This window comes from Protopterus annectens, chromosome 11.part0, assembly GCF_019279795.1.
Source record: "Protopterus annectens isolate FY-2018-M chromosome 11.part0, PAN1.0, whole genome shotgun sequence".
NCBI lineage: Eukaryota > Metazoa > Chordata > Ceratodontiformes > Protopteridae > Protopterus > Protopterus annectens.
Genome location: NC_056745.1, coordinates 1,561,469,987 through 1,561,487,003, shown reverse-complemented (window position 1 = coordinate 1,561,487,003; position 17,017 = coordinate 1,561,469,987). Strand labels below are relative to the sequence as shown.

The 17,017-nt window shown below is 41.7% G+C and overlaps 1 protein-coding gene across 1 annotated transcript in view; it reads right to left on the bottom strand.

The window, feature by feature from the left end:
- Nucleotides 1–17,017, bottom strand: part of STRIP2 (striatin interacting protein 2) — a 1,652,725-nt gene that overhangs the window by 294,172 nt on the left and 1,341,536 nt on the right. Inside the window, exon 13 of the mRNA XM_044088838.1 lies at nt 9,611–9,682. Coding sequence (XP_043944773.1) covers nt 9,611–9,682 — 72 coding nt within the window. The remainder of the gene's footprint in view (nt 1–9,610; nt 9,683–17,017) is intronic.

Here is a 17,017-nt window from a genome sequence, read left to right as displayed (position 1 = left end):
CATCTGCCCTCCATGTGCGCCCCCCATCCATGGTCTGAGGCGTCTGTTGTTATGGTTTGACTTGTATGAGGCTTGCTGAAAGGCAGACCTTTGTTTTTCTGGCTTGCTTGAGCCCACCACAGAAATTCCTTTTGAAGGCATGGAATGAGTGGGATCAATGTTTCCAGGCTGTGGCTGTGCTGAGACCATAGACTTTTTAGGTACCATTGTAGTTTCATCATATGCAGCCTTGCATGTGGAATCAGAAGAATGCAAGATGTCATGAAACCCAGGGCCTGCAGGATTTTCCTTGCAGTCATCTGGGTGTGTGTTGCCAGTCTTCTGAAGTATTCTGGTAATTGTTTTTGTTTTTCTTTTGTCAGAAACGCCATCTGGGTGTTTGTGTCCAATGTGGCACCCAGGAAAGGTATTTGTTGGGATGGTACGAGACTTGATTTCTGAATATTGACTGTGTATCCCAAGGCCTGCAGTAGGTGGATGACATAGTCCAAGTTTTTTAACAAGGCTTGTTGGCTGTCCGCTTGTATAAGGCAGTCGTCCAGATAAGGGTATATTTGTATCCCCTGAAGTCTGCAATGTGCAATTACTGATGCCAGGCATTTCGTGAACACTCTGGGCGCAGTAGATAAGCCAAAGGGCAATGCTGAGAATTGATAATGCTCTGAGCCTGCAAGAAATCTGAGGTATCTTCTGCAACTTTGTCTGATTGGGACATGCAGGTATGCCTCCTTGAGGTCCAGAGTTACCAGCCAAGACCCCTTGCCCAGCATGGGAAGGAGTTGCTGTAAAGTCAGCATTTTGAATTTTGGCACAATAAGGTAAGTATTCAGTGCGGATAAGTCCAGAATGGGTCTCCATTGGTATTCTTTTCTTGGAACAAGGAACAATCTTGAATAAAATCCTTGTCCTTGTTCTGCAGAAGGAACCTTTTCTATTGCTCTTATTTGAAGTAGGTTTGTTATTTGTTTGAGTGCCTCTGCCCTTTGATTTGGTGGCAGGTTTGGCCTACCATGTCTTGTTGGCAGTGTATGAAAATGGAATCTGTAATCCTTTGTCTATTATCTCCAGTATCCATTTGTCCTTTGTAATATTGTGCCAATTTTTTGAGAATAAAGATAACTTTCCGCCCAAAGGTGCTTCTAATTGAGCCCTGGATGGCGGAGTCAAAGTCAACTCATTGAGATTGTCCTGGCGGAGCAGTGGAAGGTCCTGCCCCACCTCTCTGGTTCGGAGGCTGCCATTGACATCCTCTGTAGGAGCCTCGAGTTTGCCCTCTACCTCTGCCATGTCTGTTTTTGCCTCTTTGAAATTTGTCTGTGTCAGGAAAGGACCAATGTTTAGAAGGCCAATTCCTGCTGAATCTTGGAGGCTGTACCTGGAGGAAATCTTTGACTGTTTGCACTGATTTTGCCTTTTCCTCTATTTTCTTTAAAACCTCTTGTGCAGTAGCACCAAATAGCTTATGTTTCTCTAGTGGTGCATCCAAAAGCTTAATTTTCACATGGTCTGGCAATGTTTGTTCCTTTAACCAAGCATGTCTGCATGACCGCACCTGTCATTGCTGCTCTACATGAAGCTTCCAATGCATCATATCCACACTGAAGGAAATGGCTGCTAACCTGCTTAGTATTATGAACCAATTCCTGTAACCCATTTCTATCTAATGGTTCAGGGGAAGCCAGTTTCTTTTGCAAGTCATCCAACATGTATTCCTGATACTGAATCATATGAAATTGACAATTTAATGCTCGCATAGAAAGGGTGGAAGATGTATATACTTTCTTGCCCCACCTTTCTAAAGCCCTAGAATCTCTTCCGAAGGGAGTGGGTTCTTAGCAGTAGTGGAGGAAACCCCTTTAGGCCCCTGAGAAATAGTTTCAGGGTCAGCAGTATAGCCCTTGTACAGAAATTGATGTGTGTCTGGGACCCTGTAGTACCTGTCTGGCTTGACAGGAGCAGGGGGGAGGGAGTCAGGGGAAACACTAGATTCTAAGTACACATCATCTAAAACATTTAAAACTGGAGGAATAGCTAAGGGTCTATGCTGAGGTAGCTTTAAAAATTCCCTTAACCTTTTCCTAGAATCTGAGTATTCTTGGCCTTGCCATTTGAAGTGTTCCCTCATGGAATGAAGCATTTCCCCAAAGGAAAACTCCTCAGGAGGAGAAGCAGAGGGAATAGATTCCTCCGCATCAGAATCCTCGTAGGCCGGGAAGGCCTCCTCCTGGTAGTCTGAATGTGCAGAATCACCTGAGGCCTCATCGGAGGACTGGGAGTCTACCTGCTCAACCCTAGGCCTCTTGTCAGAAGGCGGCTGAGAGCCTCTATCTGGATGAGGCTGTGAACCCCTAATCAAAGAAATAAGGTCCTCAGCTAAACTTAAAATTTGAGAACCAGAAGTGGATCCCAGAGAAACAGATCTTGGAGGGAGAGACTTAGCCTGTTTGGCAGCTTTAGCACATGTGTAGGCCTTAATGGACATAGACACTGGAGGCCTGGCAGCCCCACGTGCTGGAGTAGTCTTATCCACTGAAATGGTGTCAGAAAAATCCTGGGCTACGGTCTCAGAGGGGAGCACAGAAACCGGCACCGAGCTGGCCTCTGGTACCGAAGTAACCGGTGGAGCGGTGTCGTTGGTCTGTAGCGGTTGTGAAACCGGCTCAGAAGAGACCGAGACACTCGCGGTAGGCCTAAGCGTGGTGTCGGCCGAGACCGCGGACCGTGGGTGTCGGTCCTTATCCTTCCGTTTTTTAGGTAAATGTGCTGTCGGAAGCTCCGACGGCATGATATAACAGAAATCTTCCTCAAAATAATCCTGTGCAAACTCAGACCGACGCCTAAGAGTGCATCTATTGAAAGAGGCACAAGCTGCACAGGCCGAGACGTTGTGTTCTGGGCCTAGGCAAGGTAAGCAGTAAGAGTGGAAATCATTATGAGGTATTTGTTTCCCACAAGTTAAACAATTATTAACTTTTTCACTTTTATCTGACATCGGCTGAGGCAAGAAAAGGTCCCCAACTGGGTACTTAGCTTTTTTGAAGACTTCAGTAGCTGAAAACACAGGAGCTGGTCGACCGGCACTTGCGAACTGCTTCTGCTTCAGGCGCCACGCGGCAAGAAAGACTGAAGAAGATGGCGCCGGCTGACGTTTTTATACCCCAGCCGCTCTGACGTCGGGGAAAGGGCGACATCAGCCGACGCCGGACCCAGATTTTGGAATCCGGCTGACCGAAGGGCTGCCTGAGGCAGGACAACCCATATGCCAGGACTGCAGTTGCATCCTTGAAGGACATCAAAGTTGTTTAGAATTACCTGTCTGGTGGGATATCTTGCAGCTGCACAGTTAAGGCTCACATACACAACACAAGCAGAAAACTATAATTCAAAGTGGAAAGGAATGATGATGCAGCAAGGGGAAAATTCAAGAAATAAGGACAGAATGGGATTCTGGATGTAGATCCACAAGAAGAATAACAAAAGCCATAAAGAATATTACATTCATAAAGCAGCAGAAAGTATTCTAAGAACTAACATGAAAATAGTGAAAGGAGATTTGCTGACATGGATGACTATAATTAGGAGTACATGGAATAGGCAACAGGGGGCTGGAATTGACTTGAGAAAAATGGCAAAGGAACTAAGGTATTTCTATAACTAAAGAGGGAAAGGTAACAGAATTGGATGAGGCCAAGAAGACAGAACTCCAAGCTAGAGACTACTTCCTTATTGGGGATTGAAATCAGAGTATAGGGAAAGAGAAAGAGACATGGGAATCCTAACTGAAAGACCTGCTCTGGCAGAGTTTTTAGTTGGATCTAGAACAGAAACTGTTGTTGAAAAAGGGATAATTAGTAAAGCATGCAAAACACTGCACAATAACTACTGGAAGCAATCTGAGGAGGTTAGAAAAGATAGGGAAGAGAGACTGGATAATCAATTCACAAGGAAACAACAGAAGGACATATGTATGGCTCCCAAATATGCAACACAGTCTAGAAGATTTAGGATTTTTGCTTGGAAATGTTTGCATAGGAATTTTTATACCTAAACAGACTCTAAAGAATTTTTCCTCAGGTAGATGACAAATGGTGGTGGTGTGATTGGGAAGAAATAGGTAACTGTGAACATATGTTTTAGGAGAGTAATGAGTTGGTAGACTTTAAAAATTCCCTATATAGAGTACTCTGTCAGAAATATTGGGTGCAACTAAGGAAATTATTTTTTTGAGCTGGGATACAGAATCTTAATACCTAGACACAGTAAGGCCTTGTTAAAGTTTAATTCTGGTGGTTGCCAAAAAAACAATTACTAGAAAATGGAAATAACTAGAAATGTGATCTTTAGAAAAGGATAGGAGAAAATGACAGAAAAATGGAATGTGTGGGAACAATACATGCAGAATAATGTTTTGGAAGAGAAGTGAGGCCTAATGTAAGGCAGAAATAGAGCAATTTATATAATGTTGGCTTGATGATACTTGATGATACTTATGCAAAAGAATATATGTGGTGCACAATGTTTGTAACTGGAAACATGCTAACATGGTTTGTTTTCTTTTACATAAATGTATGTCTGCCTACATGTTAAGTGATAATTCAATAAATGTGCTAAAAAATCAGCCATAAGTCTTTGTTTATTGTACGTTTATCTCAAGCCATGTCTTTACATTCTCCTTCAGCATAGCCTCAGGCCTGAAAATTATAGTACAGATTTAGTAGTATCATTCAGTACAGGACTTATTGCAAATTTTCATTTTTTCAAAGTGTTTTCTCTGTTTGTAAACAACCTAGAATTTTGTAAATGCATCCACTTTCATAAACTTTATTTGAAATAAACGCTTACTTCCTACATGTATTAATGGAAGTAGACTTCATATGTGAAATCCTACAAGTGATTTAATATAATTTTCTCATATAACATTATAGGTAACTTGGACATCTGTCTAATGTATAACAGAGTACAAGAAGGCTGGTTTTAATGAAGAAGTGATAACTCTTTTCTGCCATCTTATGCTAAAATACATTTTCACCCATTTGCATTTACCTACTTGCTTGAAAATACTTGCATTTCATAGGATTATTTATGTTTCTCCTGGCTTGAACAGCTGGAATATATCCTAATTAATGCCGCCCAGTCCCACATGCCATTATGTCTTCTTTGCCAACCTACAGTCTGAATTGTACATTTTAGCAACCACTGCATTTCATGACTTCACTCCTTCCCTTTGCATTCTGGGGCTTTTACAGGCCTGGGCACTTGGAATCTTCACTTTCATACTGTCCTAAATCAGGATTCACTGCAGGGATCACTTCACTGCAAATTCAGCTGCAGCTGATCCACACTCCATTCAGACTATAAACAAGGACTGCAATCATCTCATAAATTTAAATCCACTGGCTTTACCCCCTCTCTCTCTCTCTCTCTATATATATATATATATATATATATATATATATATATATATATATATATATATCCTAAAAGAAACTCTATCATTCCTTCTTTGTTAAATACATGTTAAGATGGATGAATGGAATTTTACCATATGCAATGATATTTAATGTTTTAACATTTAGTTTTAACCTGTCTTTTGAGCAATAGTCGCTGACATGGGTATGTTCCAGTTGGAGCTTCTGAGTATCAGAAGGGGACTAGAGGATGACAAGTTTATGGTTGTCTGCAAACTTGTTTAGTCAGAGATCCTCTGTTGTAATTTGGAAATCTGCTAAGTAGATGTGAAATAGACCCCTGAGGGACACCACTGGTCACCTTCATTTTGCTGAGGATGCACCTGCCACCATCACTACATGGGTTTAATCCCTCAGCCAATTTGCTATCCAACTAACTATGTAGGGTCATTTAGGAGTTCATTCATTTGTTTATGTGGTATGATATCAAAAGCTTTAGCCAGTTTATGGAATGCCATATGGATAGCATGTCTACTGTCCATTGCTTGAGTTACTCTTGTAAAGAAGTTGACTAGATTCATTAGTCAGGATCTACTCTTTACAAATCCAAACTGCTGGGGCTTAGCCTTATAAATTGCTAGATTCCATAGGTAATTAAGTCAGTTACAATACATCCCATGGCTTTTTCAGATGAGACTAATCAGGCTAATGAGTCTGTAGTTTCTGGGGTCAGTGTTCGGTCCACCTTTGTGAAAAGCCATCACAATAGGTGTGCACCATATTTCACAGAAAATAAAAACAGTAGCTAAGCTCAGGTTAAACAGCTGTAGAATCAAGACCACTAGGGCATGTTTTGTACTGCTCATTAGGTAACCTGGTATATTATCAGGCGCTGTGGATGATATACTTTTCGTTTTGGAGAGTACCTGTAGTAAGTGTTCTTTGGTTAGGATGTGGGTTTGAGATTCTACAGGATATGTGGACTTTATGTAGTTGTTTTGAAGGAGAAATATGCACTGAATTTGCAACTATAACAGTTATATACACCAGATCCAAGTAGGTAGTGCCATTTTGGATATATTCTGAACAATGCTGAGTGTCATTTGTTTGTTCCCTAATGCTTGAAATTTTACTTAGCTTTTGATGGTAGTCTATGTTCATGGGGTGCTTCATTTTTCCTGATAGTGCTTTTTAGTTTAATAATTTTAATGTTAACCTTGATTTGATGTTTTTTTTTTGTTTTGCTATATAGTTGAAGAAGCCTTTTTTTTGTTACTGTACTTCTTATTTATGTATGTGGACCACTGAGCTGGTTTACTTTTAAACTTCCAATTTTGTTTGGATGTGGGAAGGACTGCAAGGTCAATGCATTTCTCCAGCTACATAGCAAAATTCATAACACAGTAAGTTTGCATACAGATCGAGTAACATTAAAAGATCCATTCAGAGTGAATTGAAAAAGATATATACAAAATGTAAGCTAATATGTGCATAAAATACAGTACAATCATACATATAATACATAAACTCCTACATACATATGAAATATTTGCATACAAGATTCCACATTAAGAGGCTAAAAAAGTTTATTAAATGTATTCCACTATTCATGATACGGTATGACAAGTTACCTAAACAAGCTGCAGGTAGATTCAGTAAAGAGACGTACTTGAAATCTTTAATGATCTCTAGATTTTTTTATGTCTGTAGGCACGTGTTTCCAGGCAGCAGTTCCCAGTCTAGAGAAGGCTCTATCACCAACAGCAGTTTTAAATGAAGGGCATACTAGAGTGAAAGTGTTGCCCTGTGTACTTCTGAGTACATAAGTGTTGTCTTGTAAAGGGGGATGGGGGCAGGGACCACATTTTATCAACTTGCAAATTAGAGTACTTAGAAGAAAAAAGTGATCCTACAAGGCCCTGAAAAGCATTTAGATTTTTTAGCAAATTGCAGTGGTGTATCTGTTAATAGAATGGATCTGCAGATTTTATTCTCAGCAGTCTGTATTTTGTGAGTACTATGGGTTGAATGCATAGTGAGAAAAGAAAGGCCATATTCAAACTAGGGTATTAAAATATTTTTAGCAATGGCCTTGTGAGCAGTAGTTGAAAACAGATGACTGACCTTGTAACACAGTTTTAATTGAGCCAGGACATTATTAGTTGCAAAATCTCTGTGTGTGTGTGTGTGTGTGTGTGTGTGTGTGTGTGTGTGTGTGTGTGTGTGTGTGTGTGTGTGTGTGTAGCTTAGATTATTAAGTCTAGGTACCTCTGTTCAGAAGCAATATAACTGAAACTCCCTGGTTTGCCAGGGTATTTTTGATGTTTTTGTCTATGAGTTTTTTTTTTTTTTCTGTATGATCTTTTAACTTGTTGGTTTGTTCCTGAGCTGGGAAATTTTGCACTCAGTTTAATGTTACAGACATAAGGCTTTGTTAAAACCTGCTTGTTTAAAAAAATAACCATACTATCCACTTATGTTCTCCCAGTGAGCTAAAAAGGGGGTGGTGCAAATCTTGCAAGTTTACAGCTAGTGAGTTCAGCTTTATTGATTGGAATGTCTGAAAAAAGACTTGTAAAAAATAAAGTAATTCAATATTCAGAAGCCTTGTAGGTGAAATGCTTGTATGTCCTTAAAGGGTCATTTGCACATTTTCTTTAGGTCTCCTTTGTTGGAAGTTTAAGATATTTTAGAAACGGAAGTCACTGATATCTTTTGGAGATGCTGGACCATTGTTGTGCTTATTAAGAAAACTTGACACTTTGCTTACAATATTCTTAATATCACCAGAATGAATCAGTAAGATCTGTGTGGTGCAGTGATGTTTCATAAGAAATCTTTTCAACATTCGCACATCACATGGGGAAAGACAAGCAACAGAATGTAGCAAATATGAAGTGAGGTCTGAACACCTTGTTAGGAAGGTGATGACAACAATACAGGTATCACCAGTACAGCATGTGGCAGGAGATATTACAGCATTACTGCTACTGGACATAAGTGGCGAGAACAGAAGTGAAAGAGGAGACTGTACTACGTCAAGACGAGAGGCATGTATTTGTTGTTTTGATACATCTTCACTGCTTCATATTGTGCAGGACAGACTCTAATGAATTCAACAAATTCCAGAAACCGTGAACAGGCACTTCAAGTTTAAATAGGAAGGAAAGGGTTAATGTGCCTGAGCAGATTACAGAGAAAAGATTCAAGATACCTGGTAAGTTGGAAAGCTCTAAAGGCAAAATAAGTAGTAAATGTAGATATTTAATACACAAGGCAGACCAATCCAAGCGGGGAGTGTGGTTGAAGTGAGATGGTATAAATCCAAACCTTGCTATCATACATCAGTGTAGCAGCAAATTTTAAGCCTGTACTGAACTGTCAAGCCCTGGCCCTAGAGGGAGCTTGCTAGAGTCCGAATTGGCTGAAGTGTATAAGCTGATCTACATTTCTTTGGTCTACGTTTATTGGACAGAAGAAGTACAGGGAGGCTATCTTGCCATAACTGTTGGTAAACAGGTTTGAAACTATACTGGTTAATACAGGGAGTAGCAAAAAACTGCATTTGGGTGACTTTTACTAGTCAGAAGATGGGATACCTAAAGTCAAACTGAAGGTTACAGTCTCCTGGGAAACTAATGTTCCCAGACAGATACCCATTCAGCCTTCAGGTTGGAAGGGCTGACAATTCATGACAGATTTTGTAGGCTCTAATAATTATAGGTATTTGCCTGATTCAAATTCAAAGCTACAGACTCTTGTAAAACTGTTACAAGGTTACAACCCTGCTTATAGCACACTTGTTACAGCTGGAATCCCTTCCTACATGTCCACACAGCATTTAGGTTTATTTGCAGATCAGAAGGGCTGAAGTTCCTGTGACAGACTTTATACGCCATATAATAATAGGCTTTGTTCTTATTTAATGCCTTTGCCAGCAAGAAAATATCTCTGTTGATGTATTTTTTTTACCTGCAGACAGCTGAACCACATATCTTCACATTATGCCAAGCTCAGCTGAAAAAATATAATTTCATCTAATATAAGCTTAGTTCACAAGTTACTTAAACAACATTTAATAAATACATATTTCAGGAGTTCTTGAAGAGCTGATACATTTGCTTAGTACATTTTAGCTGGAAGAATTGTAGTGAATATTTCTCTTCCAATTGTCCTTTTAACAGAATAAAACCATTACATACCAGAGACATTGGACACTGCTGTAGCTCGTCTTCTTTTCGCATCTGCATGTCAGCTATTGAGACGTACTTATGCTGGTTTGTGAGAAAACAAATCAAAAACAGACTATTAGGAAAGATAACTTTTTATTTATTAAAAAACAGAATTCATATAATTGGGCATTTAGCATCAAAATATGATATCCAAACTTAAGGTCTTTACAACAACTATACCTATGTAACAAAAGAAAGAAAAGTTGTGTAAAATCTTACCATAACCATAGATGTCCTTCTCTTCCATGTTGCAGTATTCTGCATATGGGTTTACTCTTCAGTCTCGCGTATGTACGGCCACTATCCAAAAGCATTCAGTCCCTCTGTGGTGCGTCAGACATGGACGAGAGTTTGCAGGCCATAAAGGTGATGTCGGTACACACCAGCCCTCAGAACAGTAGCCCCAGTCGGAGCCAGTCCTGTAAGGGCAATACCATGTCATTGCCATCCAGAAAGGGAAGGTCTTAGCTGACAACAGGGGATGGAGGGTGGGAAGGAATACTGCAACATGGAAGAGAAGGACAGCTATGGTTATGGTAAGATTTTACACAACTTTTCTATGTCCTTCTATTTCCGTGTTGCAGTATTCTGCATATGGGTGAGTGCCAAAGCTCACTGTGGTCGGGGTGGTGGTCTAGAGGCAGACTCCAGGAATCCATGAAGGATAGCCCTGGCAAACCCTGCCCTGGATCTGGAGATGAGGTCAAGCTTGTAGTGCTTGGTGAGGGTATGGACCGAGGACCAGGTAGCGGCTTCCAGGATAGAAGAGGTATCCAATCCCTTGAAGAAGGCTCCTAAAGATGCCATTGCTCTTGTGGAATGAGCTTTAACTGTACCCTGCAGGAACTTATCATGGAACTGATAGCAGAAGGTAATGGCTTTATTGATCCAAGTAGAAATAGTCTGCTTGGTCACTGCCTTCCCCAGAGCTCTGGGGTGAAAGGATACAGAGAGTTGGTCAGTTTGTCTGACAGACTTGGTGTTGTGCAGGCAAAATCTGATTTGCCTGTGAACATCCAGGGAATGCAGCACTCTCTCACTGTCCCCTTGTGGGTTTGGGAAAAAAAAGGCAATTGTATGGCCTGGTTAAGGGACAGGTCTTTGACTACCTTGGGCATGAAAGATGGATTTGTCCTAAGGGTAACCCTGTCCTTGTGGAAAACTAGGAAGGGAGGAATAGCCATAAGGGCTTGAAGTTCGGACACTCTCCTGGCTGAGGTTAGGGCCACTAAAAGAACAGTTTTCCAAGTACAGTGTTGTGCTTTAATGAGGCTTTGCTTGCTGACTCAAAGGGAGGTAACGTAAGCTTGTCTAGCATGCAGCTGAGGTCCCAAGGTGGGGGAATGGGTTTCTTGGGGGGCCTAAGGTGCAGTACCCCCTTGAGGAAGAGTTTGCAAGGGAGTCTGGATGCTAATGAGGGATCCAAAGGCAGGCAAGCAGAGATAACAGACAGATGGGCTTTTATGGATGAGTAAGCCAGTCCAGACTGCAGTAGCTCACACAAATAAGACAGCACTAGAGGGGGTTCACTGAGAAGCGGCTCCAGCTGTCTTATGACACCAAACAGCAAATTGTTTCCACTTGGAGAGATATGATTTTCTAGTATTAGGTTTCCTAGCCTCCTGCAGGACATTGAGCACTTCCTCATTGTAAATTTGTCTAAATAGAATCAGAATCTTAATCAGCCACACAGTAAGGTGCAGCAACTGCCACTGTGGATGGATTAGTGACCCTTTTTGCTGTGTAAGCAGGTCCACTCTGGGGGGGTAACTTGTGGTGATTGCCCTTGGACAAATGTAGAAGTAAGGGGAACCAGTGCTGTTAGGGCCAGTAGGGAGTCACCAACAATATTTTTGGGTTGTCCTGCTGAATTTTTTGCAGGACCTTCTGAATAAGTGGGAAGGGGGGGAAAGCATATAGATATTTCCCCTTCCAAGAAATTGAGAAGGCGTCTGTTTCCAGTACCTGTGGTTCAGGTCTCCTGATGCAAAAGCCAGGAAGTTGCCTGTTGATGCTGGAGGCAAACAGGTCTATTTAAGGTACACCCCACCTGTGGACCAGATTCAGGAAGACATCTCTGTGCAGTAACCATTCGTGGTTGTTTGTGCTGGTTCTGCTCAAATAATCTGCCTATTTTTTGTGGAGGGAGGGAATGTAGGTCACCTGTAGGGAGATTCCCTGTGAGGCAGTCAATTCCCATACCAAAAGGGCTAGCCTGCAGAGCAGGTAGGACTTGGTCCCTCCCTCCTTGTTGATATACCACAGTACAGTCATGTTGTCTGCGTATATCAAGTGTCCCTTGTTGAATGAAAGGTTGAAATGCCTGGAGAACTAGAAAGATTGCTCTCATCTCTCTGGCATTGATGTCTTCTGATTTGAGGTGAATTGGCCACAGGCCCTGCACCTGTCAGTGTCCGAGGGTGGCTCTTCATCCCAGGTCTGAGGTGTCTGTGTGCATGACCTGAGTCGGTTGTAGTGGGAGGCTTGAGTTGCGCTGTACCTGATCCAACCACCATAGTATTTCCTTTTTTAGTCTGGGTAGAAGGGGCACAATGTGCTCCAGAGGCTGGTTGTGTTGCCTCCAGACTGAGCGAAGATACCACTGCAGCTTCATGTGTAGCCTTGCTAAAGGAAGCATGGGTATGGCGGCTGCCATGTAGCCCAGAAGCTTGAGGTACTGCCTTGCAGTCAACTCCGTACAGTGAAGTACCAGGAGGTGTTCTGTCAAGGAGCTCACCTTTGGAGGGGGTAGGTATGCCTCCATGAGATCTGAGCAGATTCTGCACCCGAGGAACACAATGTCCTGTGTTGGTTGAAGAGGGGACTTTGGCAGATTTATCTGAAATCCCAGGGGACTGTAGTAGCGTCACCACAAAGTGGATGTGCCCTTGCAGTATTTCTTGGCTGGCAGCCTGGATTAGCATGTTGTCCAGGTAGGGGAAATATCTGTATTCCCTTTGTCCTGCAGTAAGCCACCACAGGTGCCAAGGATTTGGTAAAGACTCTGTGCGGTGGAAAGTCCAAAGAGCAAGGCAGAGAACTGCAAGTGAGATGAGCCCACCAAGAATCTTAAATACTTCCTGTGGGCAGGCCTGATTGGGATGTGAAGATAACCATCTTTTATGCCTAATGTAGCCAGAAATCTCTGTGGGATAATCAGAGGGAAAAGGGTTGGCAGGGTTAGCAATATGAAGGTAGGTACTTTTAGGAAGAGTTTGAGGTAGGAGAGGTCTAGAATGGATATCCATAGTCCATCCTTCCTGGGGACCAGGAAGAGCCTTGAATAGAAGCCTCTTCCTTTTGCAGAGGAGGGGACTGCCTCTGTAGTGCCCTGGTCTACCAGTGTCTGCAGTACTGGTTGTAAAAGGTGCAACTGCTGTGTAGGAGGTCAAGGAATGCCCCGCCATGTGGGAGGGGAGAGCCAGGACATGAAGTAGCCATTTTGGAGGATGGAAAGGACCCACTTGTCTGAGGTGAGATGAGCCCAAAGAGGGAGACAATGAGAGAGGCGGGTGGACAGAAGTACAGATGGGCGGGGGGGGGGCTAGACTGGCAGGTAGTCAGATGCTACCTGCCCTGTCTTGAAAGGGAGTCCTCTGGCTGGAGGTAGGGATTGCTCTAGGCGGAGGAAGTTGTTTTCTGGTTGACTTACGAGGCCTTAAAGGAGGAGCAGTTCGGGAGTTCTTCCGAATAAACTGTGTTTTGGAAGGGTAGTTTCTGTGAAAATTAGGGATTGGTAAGAACAGTAAATGTTTAAGGTCCTGCATCTCTTTTCCTTTCTGTTGCAGAGATTTAAAGAGGTCTGCAACCTTAGAGCCGAAAAGTGCAACACTGTCCAGGGGAGCATCAGTGAGCTTAGCTCTGAAGTCATCGGCAGGGGTTGTAGGCGAAGCCAGGAGTATCTGCGTAAGGCAGATGCTGATGCTGCTGACCTGGCAGAGGATTCAGCAGCACCATAGCTACACTTGGAGTGTCTGGTGGCCTGGGATGAGAGACCCAGGAGAGAGGACAGTGATGTTTTGGGAGGGGAGTCAGGAATGTCTGCCAAATGTTTAGTGGCAGATTGTAAGACAGACAAAGTGTGCTTGGCTATGTGGGTCTGATAGCTTGTGACTCTGAAAGCCAAGGTAGCAGAAGTATAAATATTTTTGCCTAACCTTTCCATTGTATTGCTGTCTTTGTCAGCTGGGAGAATGGTGGTAGTAGGCAGGAGTATAGTGGCTTGTCAGTGGCAACAGATATAGTGGCTGGGTCAACCAGTGAGCACATGATCAGATGTTTAGCAGTGTCAGATACTTTGTAAAGTCTGTCAGGTCTATGTGGGGCAGGAGGCTGTGAGTCAGAGTTCAGAGATGCAGAAGAAAAAGCATCTAGAAAGGCAGGCAGGATGGGAGAAACAGCAGATGGGCTACGGGTTTCCATTTGAATGAGGTCGTAGTACCTCTTTTGTACCTCAGACATTTCTGAGTAATCTCATTTAAAGTGTCCCTTCATCCTGCTAATTGTCTCACTGAAGGTAAGATCTTCAACTGGAGAGTCAGGGTCCAGTGATTCTTCCTCGGGGGATCCGTACCCCAAGGGTGAAGAGAGTTGGGAGTTGTAGGAAAGAGATTCCTCAGAGGAATCTGAAAGGACCTCCTCTTCCCTTGGTGCTGGATCTGTAGGCAGAGGCCTAGGGCTCAGGAGAAGAGGAGAGGTGGAGGCAGTAATAGCCGGTGTAGGCCTCAGTGCCATGAAGGCACTGAAGAGACTCTGGCTGAAACCCTGCCAGTCAGGCATGATTTCTATAGGGGGAGATATGGTTTCTCTTTTCCCTTCTTTTAAGAGGGGCAGTGGACTAACTTAGCATTACTTATACAATTTGGCTGTACGTACTAACTCTGTTAAGATATCCCTTCTAACACTATTTCTCTGTAAGTAGTTACATTCCTAACTGCAACTCTCACCACAAAAGTATTATTAACTATGCAGTACTTTGCCTAAGTGATTCTCCCCACTTAATTTCCTAACTAATGTTATGTTCCTCCACATATATAAGTTCAACCATATATTTGCCTATATTAAAGTGTTTAAAGTCTTGTTCTATTTTATACTATGCATATATTTTTGTTTTTACATTTTTATCCTATAAATCATTTTTTTTTATCCCCGGGCCTCCGCTGAAAATGGGGACTGTCCCAGTCGGACCATCCTGGTATACAAATGTAAAATAAATAAAAATACATAAGTAGAGTGCTACCAGATCACCTGATGACACTACTACCTGAGACTGAAGGTTAAATATATATACTCCAGTGATCTGTGGAGTAGCTTACTGTCTAGATTTAAGAAATATTTGGTGAAGTAGATGAAATGCTGTGTAGTTTTGCTGGACAGATGAAACTATTGACTTTTATGAGTTTAACTTGGGAAGGGATTGGATAATGAGTGTAATCATGTTATGCTGCCAGTGTTTAAGTCTGAAAAAAATATTATTTAAGATTAATTTAATTTTAACTTAATTATTTACTTTATTTTATTAATTTATTTGTTGATCGGATAAGTCAACCGGCCCATCTAGGGCATTTTTCTCAGCTCTTTTTCAGAAAAGACTAAAGCTGCAAGGCTAAATAAAACATACATGGGAACACTTTAGTTTAGCCAAATGGATTTTATGCTTCTTGGGGAGGGGGGACTGAAGCATCCACAGAAAACCTGTGTGAATAGGGAAAACATGTAAAACTCCACAAAGACAAATGGCAGAGGTGAGGACTGAATCCTGGAGCTCAGGTAGGGACTGTAGGAAAGTCACTGCATTGCCTTTATTTACATAAGTATAAGAACACAGATGCCAGCAAAAGGGGTCATGGCAGTTGGTCTTTTGGTGTCTATTTCTTGTTCCTCTTCCTGATAGCCTCTTTTGTATTGACTTTTCTTGTAAAGGTACTGGGAACTTTGATAGTACAACACAAAGCCTAAACACTACTGACCTTTTTTCAGTTAAGTCAGACATATGTAGGCTACAAATTAAGTTTCCCATTTTGTACTCTGTTAACTCTTGTGAACAGATTTTTTTCTTTTACTCTGAATATGTCATGGCTGAATGGGGATCCTAGAAATACAGTCTGCCTACATGCTCAAAAAATTAACAGACAGATTAATAGTAACTATCAGTGGCTAAGTGGTAAAATGCAATGCAATGGGTCCAACTTTACTTTTTAGTATTTTATTACACAGTAAGCAACAGACAGACCATTAGATAGATATATGATGAAACATACAGATAAGATAGCTAGATAAATCAAAATATAGACAGACAGATGGACAGGCAAACATATCTAGCAAGGTTTCTGACTTTGCAAGACTCAACTTCAGGTTTTGGTCATTACAGCAATGGCAAAATTGCAGTCAGCATTTCATTCTCTAAGCAGGGAATACAATAAGAACTAAAGAAGTCCGTGCCTTTCTAAATATCAAGCTAAAGACTTAAATGGAGTACGTATACAAATCCAGAGTATTATGTGCACTTCTGTAGACCTCATCTTCACAAGGCAACAAAAAAATTGAAGAAGGCAACAAAATGGTGCATGGTCTTTATCAGAAGCCATACAAAAGCAGATTAGAAGAGCTTAATGTGTACAGTTTTGAATAAAGAAGGCAGGTAAGGATATGACAGCAACATACAATTACCTCAAAGAATGGGAATCCACAGAACACTTTGTTAAAAGAAAGAGATGTATGAAAACAAATAGACACCGACTGAAAATACAAGGTGGATGGCAAATGGGACATACAGAAAACATTTTCCACAGAATGAGTGGTGGATGAATAAAACGTATCTTAAAAAGGCTGTAAGGTCGAACACTGCCAGAGCTCAAAAAATGCATAGGACAGACAAAGGTGGTTTGAAGTGATGTGGAGGAAAATACGTTGTTACTTCAGGAAAATCTGTAACTCATTCAGTAATTGAAAATGGGTGGCGTAAATGGAGCAAATGATCCTTACCTGCTGTCAAAGTATCGTTTTCTGTGTTAAACTTATTTATGCTATACAGACCCTAGTTCATTGACTGAATACTTCTGACAAAGCTTCCTCCTTAAAACCTTCTGCCAACTGCTCATTATTACCTGGTAGTATAATTTAAAATTTAAATTCGAAGTTAGTGGCATTAACATACACCAGTATTTCTGAGGAACATTTTTTGGTTGATTTTCATAGCTTGTGCATGTGTAAGCATATGTGTGTGTGTGTGTGTGTGTGTGTGTGCGAGCGCGTATGTGTGTGTGTGTGTGTGTGTGTGTGTGTGTGTTGTTTGTGTGTGAGTGTAGCAAGTTTATAGGTTCATATGCAAGTACTAGGCTAAGCCGCGGTGTTGCAGCGGTAACGTTGTCACCTCAC